The sequence below is a fragment of the Zeus faber genome (genome assembly GCF_960531495.2).
Source record: "Zeus faber genome assembly, chromosome: 5".
In the NCBI taxonomy this organism is placed as follows: domain Eukaryota; kingdom Metazoa; phylum Chordata; class Actinopteri; order Zeiformes; family Zeidae; genus Zeus; species Zeus faber.
In genome coordinates, this window is record NC_137192.1 from 30,251,634 (window position 1) to 30,266,516 (window position 14,883).

The window sequence follows — 14,883 nt, forward strand, 5'->3', positions numbered from 1 at the left end:
TGAAAAGTAATAGCACGACGGGTGGTGTCCCTGAGGGGGTCCGCCTGAAATGGTGATTATTGAACGCCATTAACACAGGCCGACGCCTGTGCCATGATCAGAAAACAAAAAGATGAATGGGTCTTTGACACGGGGCTGCTTTTCTGGAAGGCCCTTCATGATGATTAATATTTCCAGCCCTTATTAGGAGAGCATTCAGGGATCATTACGTAACATTACGCCATTTACAAGGCACTTTTGTCCGAGGCAAAACTGAGTACCGGTATTAATAAGTATCACAGTTATTTATATTGAGGATCGCAAACAGAGAAAGATCACATATTGTGCATTAGTGACACAGTGTGCTTTTGATATTTCGGTGTGATTTTATCATGCCACCTCCTTCACTGGGAGGGAGACGGAGTCTTTCTGGCAGCAGGGCGCCAACATGGCGAGAGTTTTGTTAATAATAACAAACAAAAAGACTCGCTGGCCAAAACGAGGACGATAAAATAAAGGAATTATCGGAGTCCGGGTTTCCCCGCTTCGCGGCCCGGCCCGCCAGCGTTGCAGCGCCCTGCACCACGCCATCCCAGCTGCAAGACAGGACAGCACACGAGAAAGGTCTCCCAGCCGGTACAGCAGCGCCGTGGCGGGATGAGGCCGGCGCCGTCACCCGCAGACGGTGGCCTAACCACGCCCCCTCGTCTCCCACACCGTGCATGCAAGATAATTGGCATGCAGATTAGAATATCCTCGCGTGTCCACCAACTCTTCCATCAAAAGTATGAAGTTGAATTGTGGGCTTTTCTCAGAAAATACAAAAAAGAAAAAAAGGTGGAGAGGTGAGAAGCATAGAAAGCAGCAGCGTGGCTCCCAGCCCGGACTGATTGGTTTGGCCACTTCATAGTCGTGAAGTGAAGGCTTCTCCAGGCAGCAACACGGGGGCACGGATCGATGAGGGAACAGCCTTTGCCAAGCACGCCTCAGCCAGCCTGATATCATAGTTCCCCAAACAGGGAGACCGGTTACGACAACACAATTACGAGATTACATCCTTTTTGTGTTTTTCCCCACTGCATCAATTGACATATGATAAAAAAGAGGATGATATTTTATTGGCATTGCCAATATGCTTAAAATTACATGTTTTATATCCATGTGGAATTGTACACGGATATAAAATTTCCTGCTGAGACTCTAAACCTCCATATATACCAAAAGCGGATTACACGTCATGGTTTAGTTCGAAAACATTGTACCTGTGCACAGCTGTGCAGGTTGCATTTCTCATACTGAGACTCGCGATAATATCAAGGATTTTAGTAGGGCTTTCTCAGATGACCATTTCTATATTTCAGAGCTTTCTGTATTTTGGTAATTTCTGTTTATGTCTGTAAGTTTCATTTCACATTCTTTTAAACACAGTGTTCCAGCGTGTATAATTCCAAATGTTTTTTAGATATATACGTGTATATGTATACAGAATCTATTCTGATTACGGAGCTCTGCTATGTAGGTTTGGACTTTCCTCTAAAAAAAAACTAAACAAATCAGAAAAAGGTCGTTATCGTAACAAAATAATCATTAATTTGGCCCTGACAGCACTGAAACTTTCTTTAAACAGCACTTTGGCAGTGCAGGGCTCGACGGCTCGTGGCAGTGAAGGAGGGTTTCACTAACACAATTACTGACTCCGCTAACTCCGCCAAAGGGAGAAGAGAAACACTGTTTCAGAGCCATAAAGGCGGAGAACCGACGCACGGCCCCACCTGAGACATCCACCTCCTCAATTACCCCCACCGCTCATTCTACAAAGCCTCCGCCGTTCCAAACCTCATTTGACTTTATTACACCCGCCACCTCGCAGGAGACGCCATTAATCAAATAGAAGTGGAGGAGGATGCGCAGCCCCCGCGGGGAAGCCGAGGAAGGCGGCAGCGTGGTCGTCCCTCCGCCTCACGACAGCGGGGGGGGCAAAGTGCGAGCTGGCGTCCATCACGCCTCAAATGGAGCAGCGCCGACATCCGTCTCGGAGCAAGCGCCGTAGAGCTCCGGAAGCCTAATTTGTGCCTGGAGCCATCCGGGCCACGAAAGGAAGAAAAAGAAGAATGAATAACTGGTTAAATTGGATCATTTTAGCGGCGTTTCTCTCAGAATCGATGACGTCTTTGACGGCAGGGGCTGCCTTTCTGTTAAAGAGGGAAGCAGATTTATTAAAACAAGGCAAATTTGACTTGATACAAAGACGTAAATACACACTAGCCAGAGAGCACTTTGCAAAAAGGATTCTCCGCCACAAGGTTTTTTGTCCATTGTTGCAACTACAGGGGAACTGGAATAAAATAGATCAATGTTATTTGACAAGCTGCCTGCCTTGCTCCACGTCGGTGGATTCCTTGTGCATATTTCACTTAAAACAAGGCGGGGGGGGGGGGGGGGGGCGGTTAAGTTTGCAGTTGGCATCTCGTTCTGACATGGAAGTAGTAGAGAATAATTTCCAATTTTTAAGTGAGTATCGAGCAGGCGCCTTCTGACACGATGATTGATAGCGACGGCTGAATTCACGAGGATATGAGAGTCGCTGTAACAGATGGCTCAGCGGCCGTGGGAGAGCCTTGATGAATGCTGTCTGCAGGAACAGGAAATGGAGCTTTGTCTGAGGCATTCTTATCCACACAGATAAAGTGAGGGCGTCGCGCATCCATTCTTCTCCATAACATGTACCGAGTCAAGACCATTTTACTCAAGTTGCGTTTTAAAAGCATGTATGATGCAGGTATAAAGTAAGCACACTAAAATGACTCACATTCTCAAACAGACTTGACAGATGTATAATATGCCCTTCATTTCATCATGCATGTCCTCCTGAATGAGGAAAATTATACAAATGCGTCAAAAACAGTTTACTCTGATGGTGTTATCAAGCCGTCATGGTATCCAGTGGGGATTTCTGGGGGAGCAAATCGACCTTCACAATAATAATACTTCGACCTGCACAACAACTGTGCATGTGTAATGTGAATAAGAAGGAGAAACACAAAAAAGGCCGACATTTCTACATCGTCACTCAAATCCTACACGACCATCAGATCATCCTGAGAAAGAAGTCTGTATTTAAAATATTCCTTAATATTCTTTCCTACCCTCTCACTGGCCCTCTACTGTACTAAGAGGGCAATAGCCAATTTCAATATTTTTGACTCAAGAGTGAGATTGCAGAGCTATGTTAGATAAGATGCTTCTTATAGTGGTTGACTATCATGTCTACCCAGCTGCTGTGTCATCTGAGTATGTATAAGAGCCGGCTAATGATCATAGGTTAACAGAACATTTACATCGATTTTTTTTTTCAGGTTCTACGGCCGAAAGCTGCCCAATAGGGATGTCCAAAATGAAGTGAAACCTTGCTGATAAGAAGAGTTTTTGTGCGATTGAGCTTTTTAATTTTTAACCTTTGCCATGGCTGAGGTTCTTAGAGCAGAGCGATAAAGGAAGCAGATTTCCACCACACTTAGATCCTCCCAACCATCCGTTTTGGTTTGCGCCGGACAGGCACCGAGCTCCTCGAACGCCGGCGCCGCAACCATCACTTCGCCGCAGCATCAAATCACCACATGCATCGTAAGCCCATTTCGCATGTGGGATGAAAGCTGTGAATGCACCGACAGTGTTCCGTTTTGGCGTAAAGTGGGAACCGGAGCCGGTGTCGATATTCCGTAAATGCCGTTCAGTAAACTTCCCCGCCGTCGGCTTAATATCATTCACAGGAAAATGCCGGTACGGCTGTGAATGGAAGTGTGTGTCAGTGGAAGCAGTAATGCTGCCGTAAAAGTAGGGGTGGAGCCGAATCCGAACACCGGCAGAGCACAAATCGTGGATTTTTACGAATATTTATTTGGTACAAATATTTTAAAGGTTATTCGTTTTCGAGAAGAAAAAAAAAAAACATTCTGAAAAATGGCAAGTCCTAACCGCGGCGCTCGGCTGCAAAGAGGGGAAGACCGAAGCCCGCCCGGTCTCCACGGAGACAGGTCTTTTTATCCTTAGATTTTATTCTGTTTCTAATTAAAAATGTCGATCAGGCGCAAGACTTTTACAGCTAGTGGCGCGGTGCTGGGACGCCGGTAACAAGCTCTTCGCTCGCCCGCCAGCGGCACCGGAGCTCAGAGCTGGAGAGGGAACGAGCGGACGGGGAGAGGGAGAACAGGTGGCGAACGTTCCTTCTCCGGGGGCAGAGAGTGCAGAGCAGGTTGAGACTGATCACACTGGTTTAATAACTTTGGGCTGAGGGTTATTGCGCTGGAGGGGCGGGGGAGACGGGGAGGTGGAAACCAAAGCGCCAGTCTCTGAGAGCCGGGAAAAAAAACCCAAACAATTCACACCGTACGCCCATACCTACCGCCTTTGACAGATATTTTTTTATCCAGCAATGTTACGATTCCCTGTGGAAAAAAGGGGATTTACAGAGACGGAGCCGGCAGTCATTCTTTCTTCCCTTTCTTTCTTTGTTTCTTTCAACCCATTCACACCGTCATATTCACATTCCTGTCCAGATAATTGGATGTTTGTGAACATAATCCACTTAAAATCTGCCAGGTCTGTGAATTGTGAAGTAAAAAAAATCCTACTTGTGTACTTCATCCAATGGTCATACCAACACTTTAGAAATTGTGATTTTCTTTCTTTCTTTCTTTCTTTCTTTCTTTCTTTCATTCTTTCGTTCTTTTATATAAACTTGCTGTTTATATATAGACATACACATTCCCAGCGATATTTGCTTTCATATATGAAGTCCAAAGACTCTGAAACTGAATATACTTGAAAAATGTTCTTAGTAACAGTAACCAAGCAGTAATGTACTCTGTGGATCTAATATTTTTTATTATAATAAATATTAATATTAATATGAATAAATATTGCTTATTTCTGGCCTCAAATTTGTTTTGGAAACAGTCGATTCCGACCGCGAGATTTCGGCGGACTGATAAGGTGAAATCAGTGAAAGTTTATAGACTAAATACAACACGGAACACGTTCCTAGTCCCCCTCGGGGAGTCCCCAGAACCGTTTGGTCTGAAAAACGCCTCATCTGTAGGCCGAGCAAATACCCCTGGGCATCCATCACCTTGGACCTGGAGGTGAGGATCCAGATAGAGAGCGAGGAGGAGGAGGAGGAGGAGGAGGAGGAGGAGGAGGAGGAGGATGAGAATGAGAATGAGGAACGAGGGAGGGAGGGAGGGAGGGAGGGAGGGAGAAGTGGTCTGGTGGTCGTGTGGCGGCCAGCGTGTAGTAATTAAGCCGCTTGCCATCGCTCTTCTCGGAGCAGTGAACCCCCCCGAGGAAGAGGGGTCTCGCACCTAATATTTACACTGTGGTCGTTGGCTTGAAGAAGATCCATTCCAACGGTGTGATTATTCCCAGAGAGGACATTACTCTTAGGGCGCTGACCTCAGCCACCAGTGAAGGCTTCCCTTGAGGAATGGCAAGTCAGAGCTGCGGCTGAATCCAAAGGAAGATTAAGGAGTCTAATATAAGAACCGGGGAAACGTGTTTGTTCGGGTGTGTGTGTGTGTATGTGTGTGTATGTGTGTGTGCGTGCGTGCGTGCGTGTGTGTGTGTTTGTGTGTGTATCATCATCAGGAAGGCCGACGGACATAACATAACATAAAGGTTGTATAAAGAATAATAAAATAAACACTACATGTTAAATACCCCGCCTGGGTGTGCATATAACAGGGAGACTAAACTAAAACAAAAAACATCAGCGTATTTAATGCCTCTCACCTGAACAGAAGCACGTATCCCATATGTGTGTATCTCGCTGTGTGTGTGGGTGTTTTATGGTAGTCTGTGTGCGTGCATGTTTTTGGAGACAAGTCCATTCCATTAGCATCGACTTGATTTATTATGCCGTGTTGCTGGGCGAAGGACGGACGGACACGGGGACAGTAATACAGTGGCATGACAGCTTTGTCAACACATTGTTCCAGCCCCCCATTAGGACGCCACCGTATGCCAGAGAAAACCAAACAGATGGGTGTTGGCATTCGTGTGTGTGTGTGTGTGTGTGTGTGTGCGCGTGTGTGCGCGTGTGTGTGCGTGCGTGCGTGCGTGCGTGCGTGTGTGTGTGTTTAACCAATGATAAAGCAGAGGCTCCCTGTCACTTAAAGTGCATGTGCAGCATAATACATGTGTTCTTATAAATAGACACATTAGCCAACACACATTTATAGACACAGCAAGACTTGCATGAGATCTCAGTTCTCTTTTCGAAAAGAGTAAGTAATGTTTTTTAGCCATAACATTCAGAATTTGTGTGGTTGATGTATGTATCTTTTTATTTGTTTGTTTATTCATTTTGTTAGTTAGTTAGTTTGTTTGTTCATTGGTCCTTTCCATTATATAGTCAGAGTAACTATACAAAGACGGCTCTTGATAGGCACATAGATAGATTTTGCAAATAGAATACACCTAGCAATTATAAACCTCTGTATCAACAATTCACATTCTTCCAAAAATAAGAAATTGCGCAACTCTGCATACACATATACAGTACTGTATATAGGGGCCGTCTTGCTTGCATATAAATTGTAAAAAACATCCACAAAGCCCCTGAATCATTTTGAAAAATTGAGGAAAAAAAATGTAGCTTTTTTGTTGGCCAGATAAGCTAAAAATAATCAGGAGCCTTATCACAGAAAAAAATGTCAGCCAGGGAAAATGCCAATTGCATCAACAGATGTTTTTTTAATATTTCTGTCCTTTGCAGCCAGAGTTTGTGCGCATCTACATACATGTGATAGGTAATGACAAGCCACAGCGGAGCAGCGGACCAAGCCCGGGGTAAAAATTGCTGGTAGCCATACCAACAGAGAGAAAGAAAGAGAGAGATAGAGAGAGAGAGAGAGAGAGAGAGAGAGAGAGAGAGAGCGAGAGAGAGAGAGAGGAAGATCTGGCTTTGTGACAGGGGAGAAAAACAAGAGGGAAGGGAAGGGGTCCGGATGAAAGAAATGAGAGTGGAATTGAAAAGCAATGATGGACAGAAAGAGAGAGAGAGAGAGAGAGAGAGCGAGAGAGAGAGAGAGAGAGAGGCACCCTGTCAAGGGTTGAGCCGGGCAGACAGAAACAGATACGTCGAAATAGAAAGAGAAAATTTAATGGACAGATTGAGACAAAGGGAAAAACTAATAAAGGAGAGTGACGGAGGGCGAGGGAGGTGGGGAAGGGCCTGCAGGGGAGGAGGCGGAGCAATCTGGAGGTTGTAAACAGAGCAAAACACATTGAGGAAGACGGGCGCGCCGATCGTGAGAGGTGGAGAGCAAACGTCGAGATGAACGAGGGAGGGAGATGGAGATGGAGAGAGGGACTTTAAAGTGGAGCCGATAGAGCGGAGGTCTATCACAACAAAGAAATGCTTGGCCTGGTTTGCTCCATATAAGTGGGGCAAACAAGCTGTTTTCCAAAAACTGTTTTCAGCCGCTGAACAGCAGCTAAATATTTAATGGGAGTTATCATTACACTTTCCTCCCTCAACAACTACCATCCCCCAATATACTTTAACGTCAGTAATCTTGTGACATATTGGGTTATGTAGAGCATGAAAAAAGTGTGTATGCATTCGGGGCAGGCGGATCGATACCAAACGTATCGACACTACCAACACTGCGCCTCGTTTCGAAGATCGATTCGAGCGTCAATGGGATTGATACCAAAAAAAGGATCAGTCTCTCTCTCTCCTAAAATAAGTAAAAATGCTTCTTTTTTTTTTTTTCCTACGTATATATTTCCTCACTTGCGCTTGCTGGGTGCCCGTCACTGTTGGCATGGTGAACGGGAGATCCTTTCTGAAAGCATGTTATGTGAAGACCCCTGAATTCTGTGTTTTATCGTCACGGTCAAAGTTTATGTTTTCAACGTTGTTGAATTTGGGGTTTTTATTCCCCACGGAGGGTAAAGTCAGGTGGGTTTGTACCGTCCTTTCACTACAGTCACAGGCTCCACTGTCAGGGCTTCACAGGCTCACGGTTTGACGCCATCCCACATCCCACCCTAACCCTAACCCTAACCCTAACCCCTAACCCCTAACCCAAAGAAAAATGGAAGCCGTGGGTTAACGTGGAACAGGACATGACAGCTGGAGAAAGACAGCGTGGACGTCCTGTGAGCGTCGCTGCAGAGGACGGCGCGATGATGGATTCTACAAATATGTTTGAAGGAGAAAAGAAAAAAAAAATACACTCCTAAAAACCTCTAGGCTCTTTCAGACATTTATTATACTCCACGGGGTGATTTGACCAAAACGAGTCGCTTCTCACAGTCCACGTTGCTTTAAGAAAAAGAAAACAAAAAAACACAACCGCACAGCATGTGGTTGTCCCTCTGCTGCGACACGGCCGCAAAAGCTGAGAAAATTGAAATTGTGGCGAAAGGTTGAATACCACAGGCTTTTTCTTTCTCACTGAAGAAACAATCAATGTCCGTTTCCGCCGTCAACCGAATACTGCCACTGGAGCGGAATCCCTGAGATGGCCCTTCAAAAAAATAAAAAATAAAAAATAAAAAATAAATATATATATTTTGGCAAACAAAGTTCCAACACATTTAGGCTCAGAGTGGACAGGTTTGACACTAGAACAAGACGAATGGGCCGACGGGTCAGAAGAAAAGGCTGGCCAGAAATGCCAAAAGTGATGTGAAGGGTTTAAAAGACTGAAGCAGCGAGAGCGCACGTGCACACACACACACACACACACACACACACACCCACAGAATGGGGCGTTTCCCACAAATGCTGTGCAAGCGCTTTGACACTCACCTGGAGACGCGAGACGTCCGCCCCTACCAGGGGTTTGTCCAGCTGGGAATGATGCTTATTTCACAGTTATCTGAACAACCCGCAATTAACGACTCAAACAACAACAACTGTGGCAAAAAAAACAAAACAACAGACAGCTGGGGCAATGGAAATAGAAAGCAAATGGGCGTCGCCATGATGGTCGCTTGATATTTAAATTGTAAATTCCGCCGGTGCTTTAAACTGCGGCGGCTTCTGATGAGAGTGTTGAGGGATGTAATCATGAAGGTGTGCAGGGTTGTGGGGTGGGACTTTCTTCCCCGTTTATTTCCTCCTCCGAAACTGCCAAACTGATGTTATTCCGCTACTCCTTTCCGGGTTTTCCATGCGTCTTCGCGGGCAGGAGCGGTTCGCGTGTCTATTTTGAATTTCCTAACGCGGCTAAAAAGCATTTGACGACATTCCCGGGCTTTGACACGGCACCGGGGATACAGTGCGAGAACAGGAAGTAGACCTCAACGGTCCCACTTTCAAGCGCAGCCGGAGCAGCTTCCGTAGTGCGCGTCCACGTTCGGCTGCGTTGGTCCACCCGGCATGGCCGTTGGCAAACGGTTTCAGGTAAACCTTGCAACCATCCCTGGTGTAAACACGCTGTCGGCCCCCTTTAACTCCATGCATAACATCCCAAATCCAGTTTGTGTCTCGCTGTGATTTAGCAGGATTACCTTTACAACCGGGTATTAATGGAATAATAGGAAAGGAAATATGCGTGGATAAAGTTAGGAATACCTTTCCACCTACACCACATGTGGAAGGTATTTCCACGGCGTAGCTGTTGCATGTGGATTGAAAACATTACATTTACACTTGTGTTCATTGTGGTCAAACTGCGTCCCCGACCACCTCTGGTTTGGGTGATCGGATCACAATCAATCCTTGGCATCTCTTGCGAGCATTTACGCCTTTATTTCTATGTGGTGAAGCTCTAGATATACAATATTTGATTCCTCTGATTACTGACTATCGGATGACTAGCCCCTATCTATTAACCCCTGTCCTGCGTAATTCTACATGGTTAAAAATGTTTTGCCCTATCATTCGGACTTGCATTGCCCTTTGCGTTTAATCAACAGACCCGAACTAACCTGAGTGTCTTGTCCAATACTTAACACTCTCCAATGCTCTCGCAGCCAATTGACTTTTTAACAAGCTCCTCCAGAGCAATTTAACAACCTTTCTCTGCTGGGTAAAATATATAGCCGGTAGCACAGCTAACATTGTTAATTCATTAACGCAGCATTCAATGGAAAATCTATTTTATAAACTCAATGTACCGGGGGAGGGGAGAGCGAGGGAAACAAAGTGGAAGGTTGTGTGGGTGAAAGCTATAATGGCGCATAAAGCATTTTATTTAATTGTAATCAGCCTGCAGTGGATATGTGTGGATATCACTCACACACGCAGAAAAGTACAGAGCGCGCATCCTCCTACTGCGAAAACTCAGAATCTCAGTTTTGAGGATGCTCTCCTCCCAAATGTCTGAAAACCATATGTTGTGCAGCGTGCACCAAATGTGTACTGACGCAGTCAACCCTGGGAGCGGCAGTTTGTGTGTTGGGCCCCGCTGTTGTCATGGCGGCAGGTTGAGCTGTTAGGGCGGGGCTCAACATTACGTTCATTGGACTTGAGCTCACTTAAATTATTTGTGAGAAGAGCATCAAAACAAATTGAAATTGTCCCACAGTTACATCACGGAAGTGAATCACATTAGAAACTCATTTTGATTAATTATCTGTGAGAGCAGTCTTTTAATCGCTTTAATAAAACACGCTAACCTATTAATTTTCCAAAAAGTGAAGCCAGTCACGACCTTAAAATTAACAAATGCAGCTGAAATGGTGAGTAAAATTAGTTTAATTGCCGATTACCAGCATTTTTTAGCTAGAGAAGAGGTCTGACAATTAACTCTTTGATATGTGTGTTTTTAAGAGCCATTAACAGCTCCGGGTGCTTGCACAATTATTTCACTGTCGAGGGAAACGGTGTCAAAAACCGTGGCAGTAAGTTGAGCATTGCAGAAAATACTGAGAGGTGGCGCCCGAAGAATGAGTCATGCACCTCCGTAGCCCAGTCCCAACAGGAACGACACCTTGTGGGCTTCACAAAGCTGCACGTTATGGCCCGGGCCGCCAGTCGGAACGCCGCGCGTATTCGAGGCCGACACACAGAGGTGCAGCACCTGGTGTAAGGAGCAGAGACGCTGGACCCCTGAGCGACGGAAGCAAGTAACATGTTCCCCTGAGTCGTCCTTCCGCCCGTTTCCCACATCCAGATGGCTTTATGCTCGGAGAAGGCCGAAGGATTCCTCCGAACCCGCGACGTCTGCTGCCGACTGTTAAGCATGGTGCACGATCCGAGCACAGCGCGCCGTGAGCAGCCATCCTGTGGGAGTCATCGGGTCCGATAATACCTCCGCACCGTCATTTAACAGCCCAGGACGTTGAGGGCATTTTACAATGGGGGGTGCAAACGCTGTTCCCTCGCGATGTTCCCTTGTTCCAGGACGATAACGCCCCCGGCGCGCACCCCATAACCTGTTCGAGAGTTTTTTCCACCGACACCGAGACGCCAACGAGACCTGACCTGAACCCCATTGAGCCTCGACTGGAAGTGGTGGCGTGGAGAACGCAACGTAGATTCCGCCCCCCCTCATCCATTCATCCCAAGAACCGGAATGACGTCACATCCCACCACGCCCAGTTCAGTTATTGTACGACAGCTTTCCGAGAAGGGTTCTAACCGAGACATTTTGACTCGGAATGAGTTGGGAGGCGTCCATGCGTACCGTGCTATTGCCCCCCCAGCCAACTGAGGATCGACCCAGGACGGGTCGGGCTAGAAATACATGCTTACATGCCTTGAGGTATATTGAGGTTGTTTTTTTTTTTTTATTAAAACCAAAGTCCTGTTGAAGTCCCCCTTAAATGCCAGAAACTTTGAACATCCACTATTACTATTCAAGACGCGAAGGCTAATTCAGATTGGGCAGTGACCCTCTGGTGTGGATCCAAACACCCTTGGCCCTCCGTGTCCGGCGGCGCGGTGAGCAAACCTTGGGAGGCGGGCGGCCCGTGGTGTCCGAGCGGCTTTGCGTCCTCCCGCCCCGGGCAGGTAAGCCGCACCCGTTGCACACGCCTCCGTTCACATTCACAAATCATCCCCTTCCATTACGCTACAGCGCTCCGGTGATTTACTTTGACGTGCGGCGGGAGTGCAGGGAACGTGAAAGGCCACGCTCGCTCAAACGTTCGTCTTACGCCGCCTCCCCCTCCCCCCCCCTCCTCCTCCTCCCCCTCCTCCTCCTCCTCCTCCTCCGTCATCTTTGCCTTTCATCTTGACTTCTCTCCGCTGCGCTTATCTCATTGCCGTGCCTCTCTGACCCCCTTTTTCGTATCCACCCGGGCCTCCTCCCCGATGCCCTCTCCTCCGCCCGCTCCCTTAATTAATTGGTGCTCGGCGTATACAGCCCTGCTCCAGAATGCGTGCGCCTGGCCTCAAAATATTCCTATTCCTGGTTATCGGGCTCACCCGGGGAAGAACTTTATATTTCCGCCGCGTCGGCCCGTGGTTGGTTCCACAAGACTCCACCGTCAGCGGGTGCAGCGCTACAAGGTCCAAGACACGGATAAAACGTGTCTGTTGAACAGTGTAGTGTGGAGTATTATGTCGTTATTGACAGTGGGGGGTAAGAGCCGAAACGGAAATTTCATCTGAACGCGACCCTTTGGAATTCCTCAACCCATCTGGAGAATCTGTGTGTGGGCGAGCGAACGACGACCGCACAACTTTAAATCGATATCGAAGTGGCGTTGCCTCGAGAAACACGGGTTTTGTGGATTCGCTGGGATTCGTTGTTTTGTGTTTTTTTTTGTTTTTTTGTCTTTTGAACACGGTAAATGCTTTGTAATTGGTCTGCGGAGACGCGAGGTTTAGTGTTGGGGTACACAAGCACAAACACAGGAACACACAGGAAAACAATAAATTACGGCCAAAACCCCTAACAAGTATTCCTCTAACTGGGACACACGATTGATTAATGAGTCAATTCACACGCATGCAGAAGAGCAACAACGCGCACGTACGCACGCACGCACGCACGCACGCACGCACGCACGCACGCACGCACGCACGCACGCACGCACGCACGCACGCACGCACACACTTCGTCCCAAGACAGTAAACGACAATTTATCATAACATCTCACTCTAATTGCCGTGCCGCTGCAGCAACAACAAATATGATGTGGGGAAAAAATAGTCGTGCATTGATTTCCTTGGTAAAAGAGTCGGGTCGTGACTCGGAGCGTATCAGCGTTTTGTGTCCATCGGAAAAGTGCGCCGCATATTGATAAGAAAGTGTTCCGGGCGTCGGCTGTTTAGTGCGGATAAATCAATGTATAAAATATGAAACTGGCAATGTGTGGTTCCGCACGAAAAGAGAGGAAGAATCATTCCAAAATCCACACCTTACTACGCAGCGCATCTCTCAAACGCAGCTTTTAATCGTCTCGGCAGCTTTTACGAGTAATATGTGACTTGGAGGATGGAGGTAAGGGTGAACTGCATGCTTCAAGTGAAAGCAACAGATGTACAAACGTGGCAAATCGAAATGAAATGAAATGTAGGGAGCTCACATCTCACCTGATCCTGTCTGGGGGGGTTCTATCTAAATGTAATTTTCTGTACATTACTGTTCAATTTCACCAGTCACCTTGTGCCGAGTGAGCGGCCAAAGAGATTTGGAGTGGTCTGACAGGCCCTTAAATACATATTCTAGCAGACAGCAACAAAGTCAAATCTAAGAGCATGTGCGCGGGGCGGAGGGGAAGTAGAGAGAGGTGGAGGTGAAAAAGGAGCTCGCCAGTCGGAAGAGACAGGAAACGCCAGCGTCTGTGTGGAGACGTGATCGGCTCTTCATTTGGGAATTTAATTTGAGAATCAATATTTTTATTTATATCGTAGAAAGTAGACAGTAGTTTGACATGAGTTTGAGTCTGAGTTAATAGAGGTTATTTAAATTGTAGTTTGCCTTTTACTTCAACAGAAAATGGCGTGCATATAATATTTTAATGAGTTAATGGTAAAAAAAATTTTTTTTAATTAATTATAAAGAAATATTGTTGTTTTTGTCTGCAGGCCTGATTGGACTTGTAACATTTGCATTCTACACTGCACACTGTTATTCTCTACACTAATTGAAGGTAACTATTCAAAATAGAACTGGAACAAACGCACTCGATGGAAGAATAACATTAAAATATTATTGTTATTTAATTATTGAAAACAGTCCAGAGGTGCCAAACACTGCTCTCAGCTGTAGGAATCACTGCAAAGAATGGCCTCTTGACCTTTATGTGCAGCATTTGGGTCTCGTTCACTCCGGGAACATGCCAAACACACCAAACACACGTCAGGATCCAGGCCGGTTGCTGTGCCGATGAATTACTGACCTTTTCGATCAAGAGCAGGGGGAGTCGTCCATGGAAATATCCTTTCCCCTTCTTTATTAAGCTCTCACCGTCCTTTTTTTTTAAATTTTTTAATTTTTTTTATTTCTCCAGAGGGATCCCAGGGAAGAAATGTGGCACCATCATCCTGTCGGCCGAGGAGCTGGGCAATTGTAGGGTGAGTACAAACCAAACCCTCGCTTATCGGACGAGCACCGGCACGCATCGTCCAGCCAAACCATGTTTCTATACCAGGCCTGCAACAGCAATTTATTCTACGGGGGAACGGCTGCGGGGGAAGTCACCTCGATTTTGACCGTGGGCTGAAGTTTACAGGACTATTCACTGTTCCTTTGAAAGGATATTGCAAAGCATTTTAATGGGGGGTTGATTTGGGTGCTGTCATGCAGCTGATCAGCCCATCAATGAATGGAGTAATCAGTTACTTAATCGGCCAACCCACCCACCCACCAACCATCTATCTATCTATCTATCCCCCCCCCCCCACACACACAGGCCACAAATGGCAGCCGTCGACGACCAGGGACGAGTCTTTACGGCCGCGTGGAGCGGCCCGTGTCTAATGAAATGCACCAGGAA

The 14,883-nt window shown here is 46.6% G+C and overlaps 1 protein-coding gene across 2 annotated transcripts in view; it reads left to right on the forward strand.

Moving 5' to 3' along the window:
• cpne5b (copine Vb) overlaps positions 1-14,883 on the forward strand; it is a gene marked incomplete at both ends in the record, with an annotated part of 123,435 nt that overhangs the window by 60,848 nt on the left and 47,704 nt on the right. For both annotated transcript variants that reach the window (XM_080000308.1, XM_080000307.1), the window contains one exon: positions 14,398-14,461. In XM_080000308.1, the coding sequence (XP_079856434.1) occupies positions 14,398-14,461 (64 nt within the window). The remainder of the gene's footprint in view (positions 1-14,397; positions 14,462-14,883) is intronic.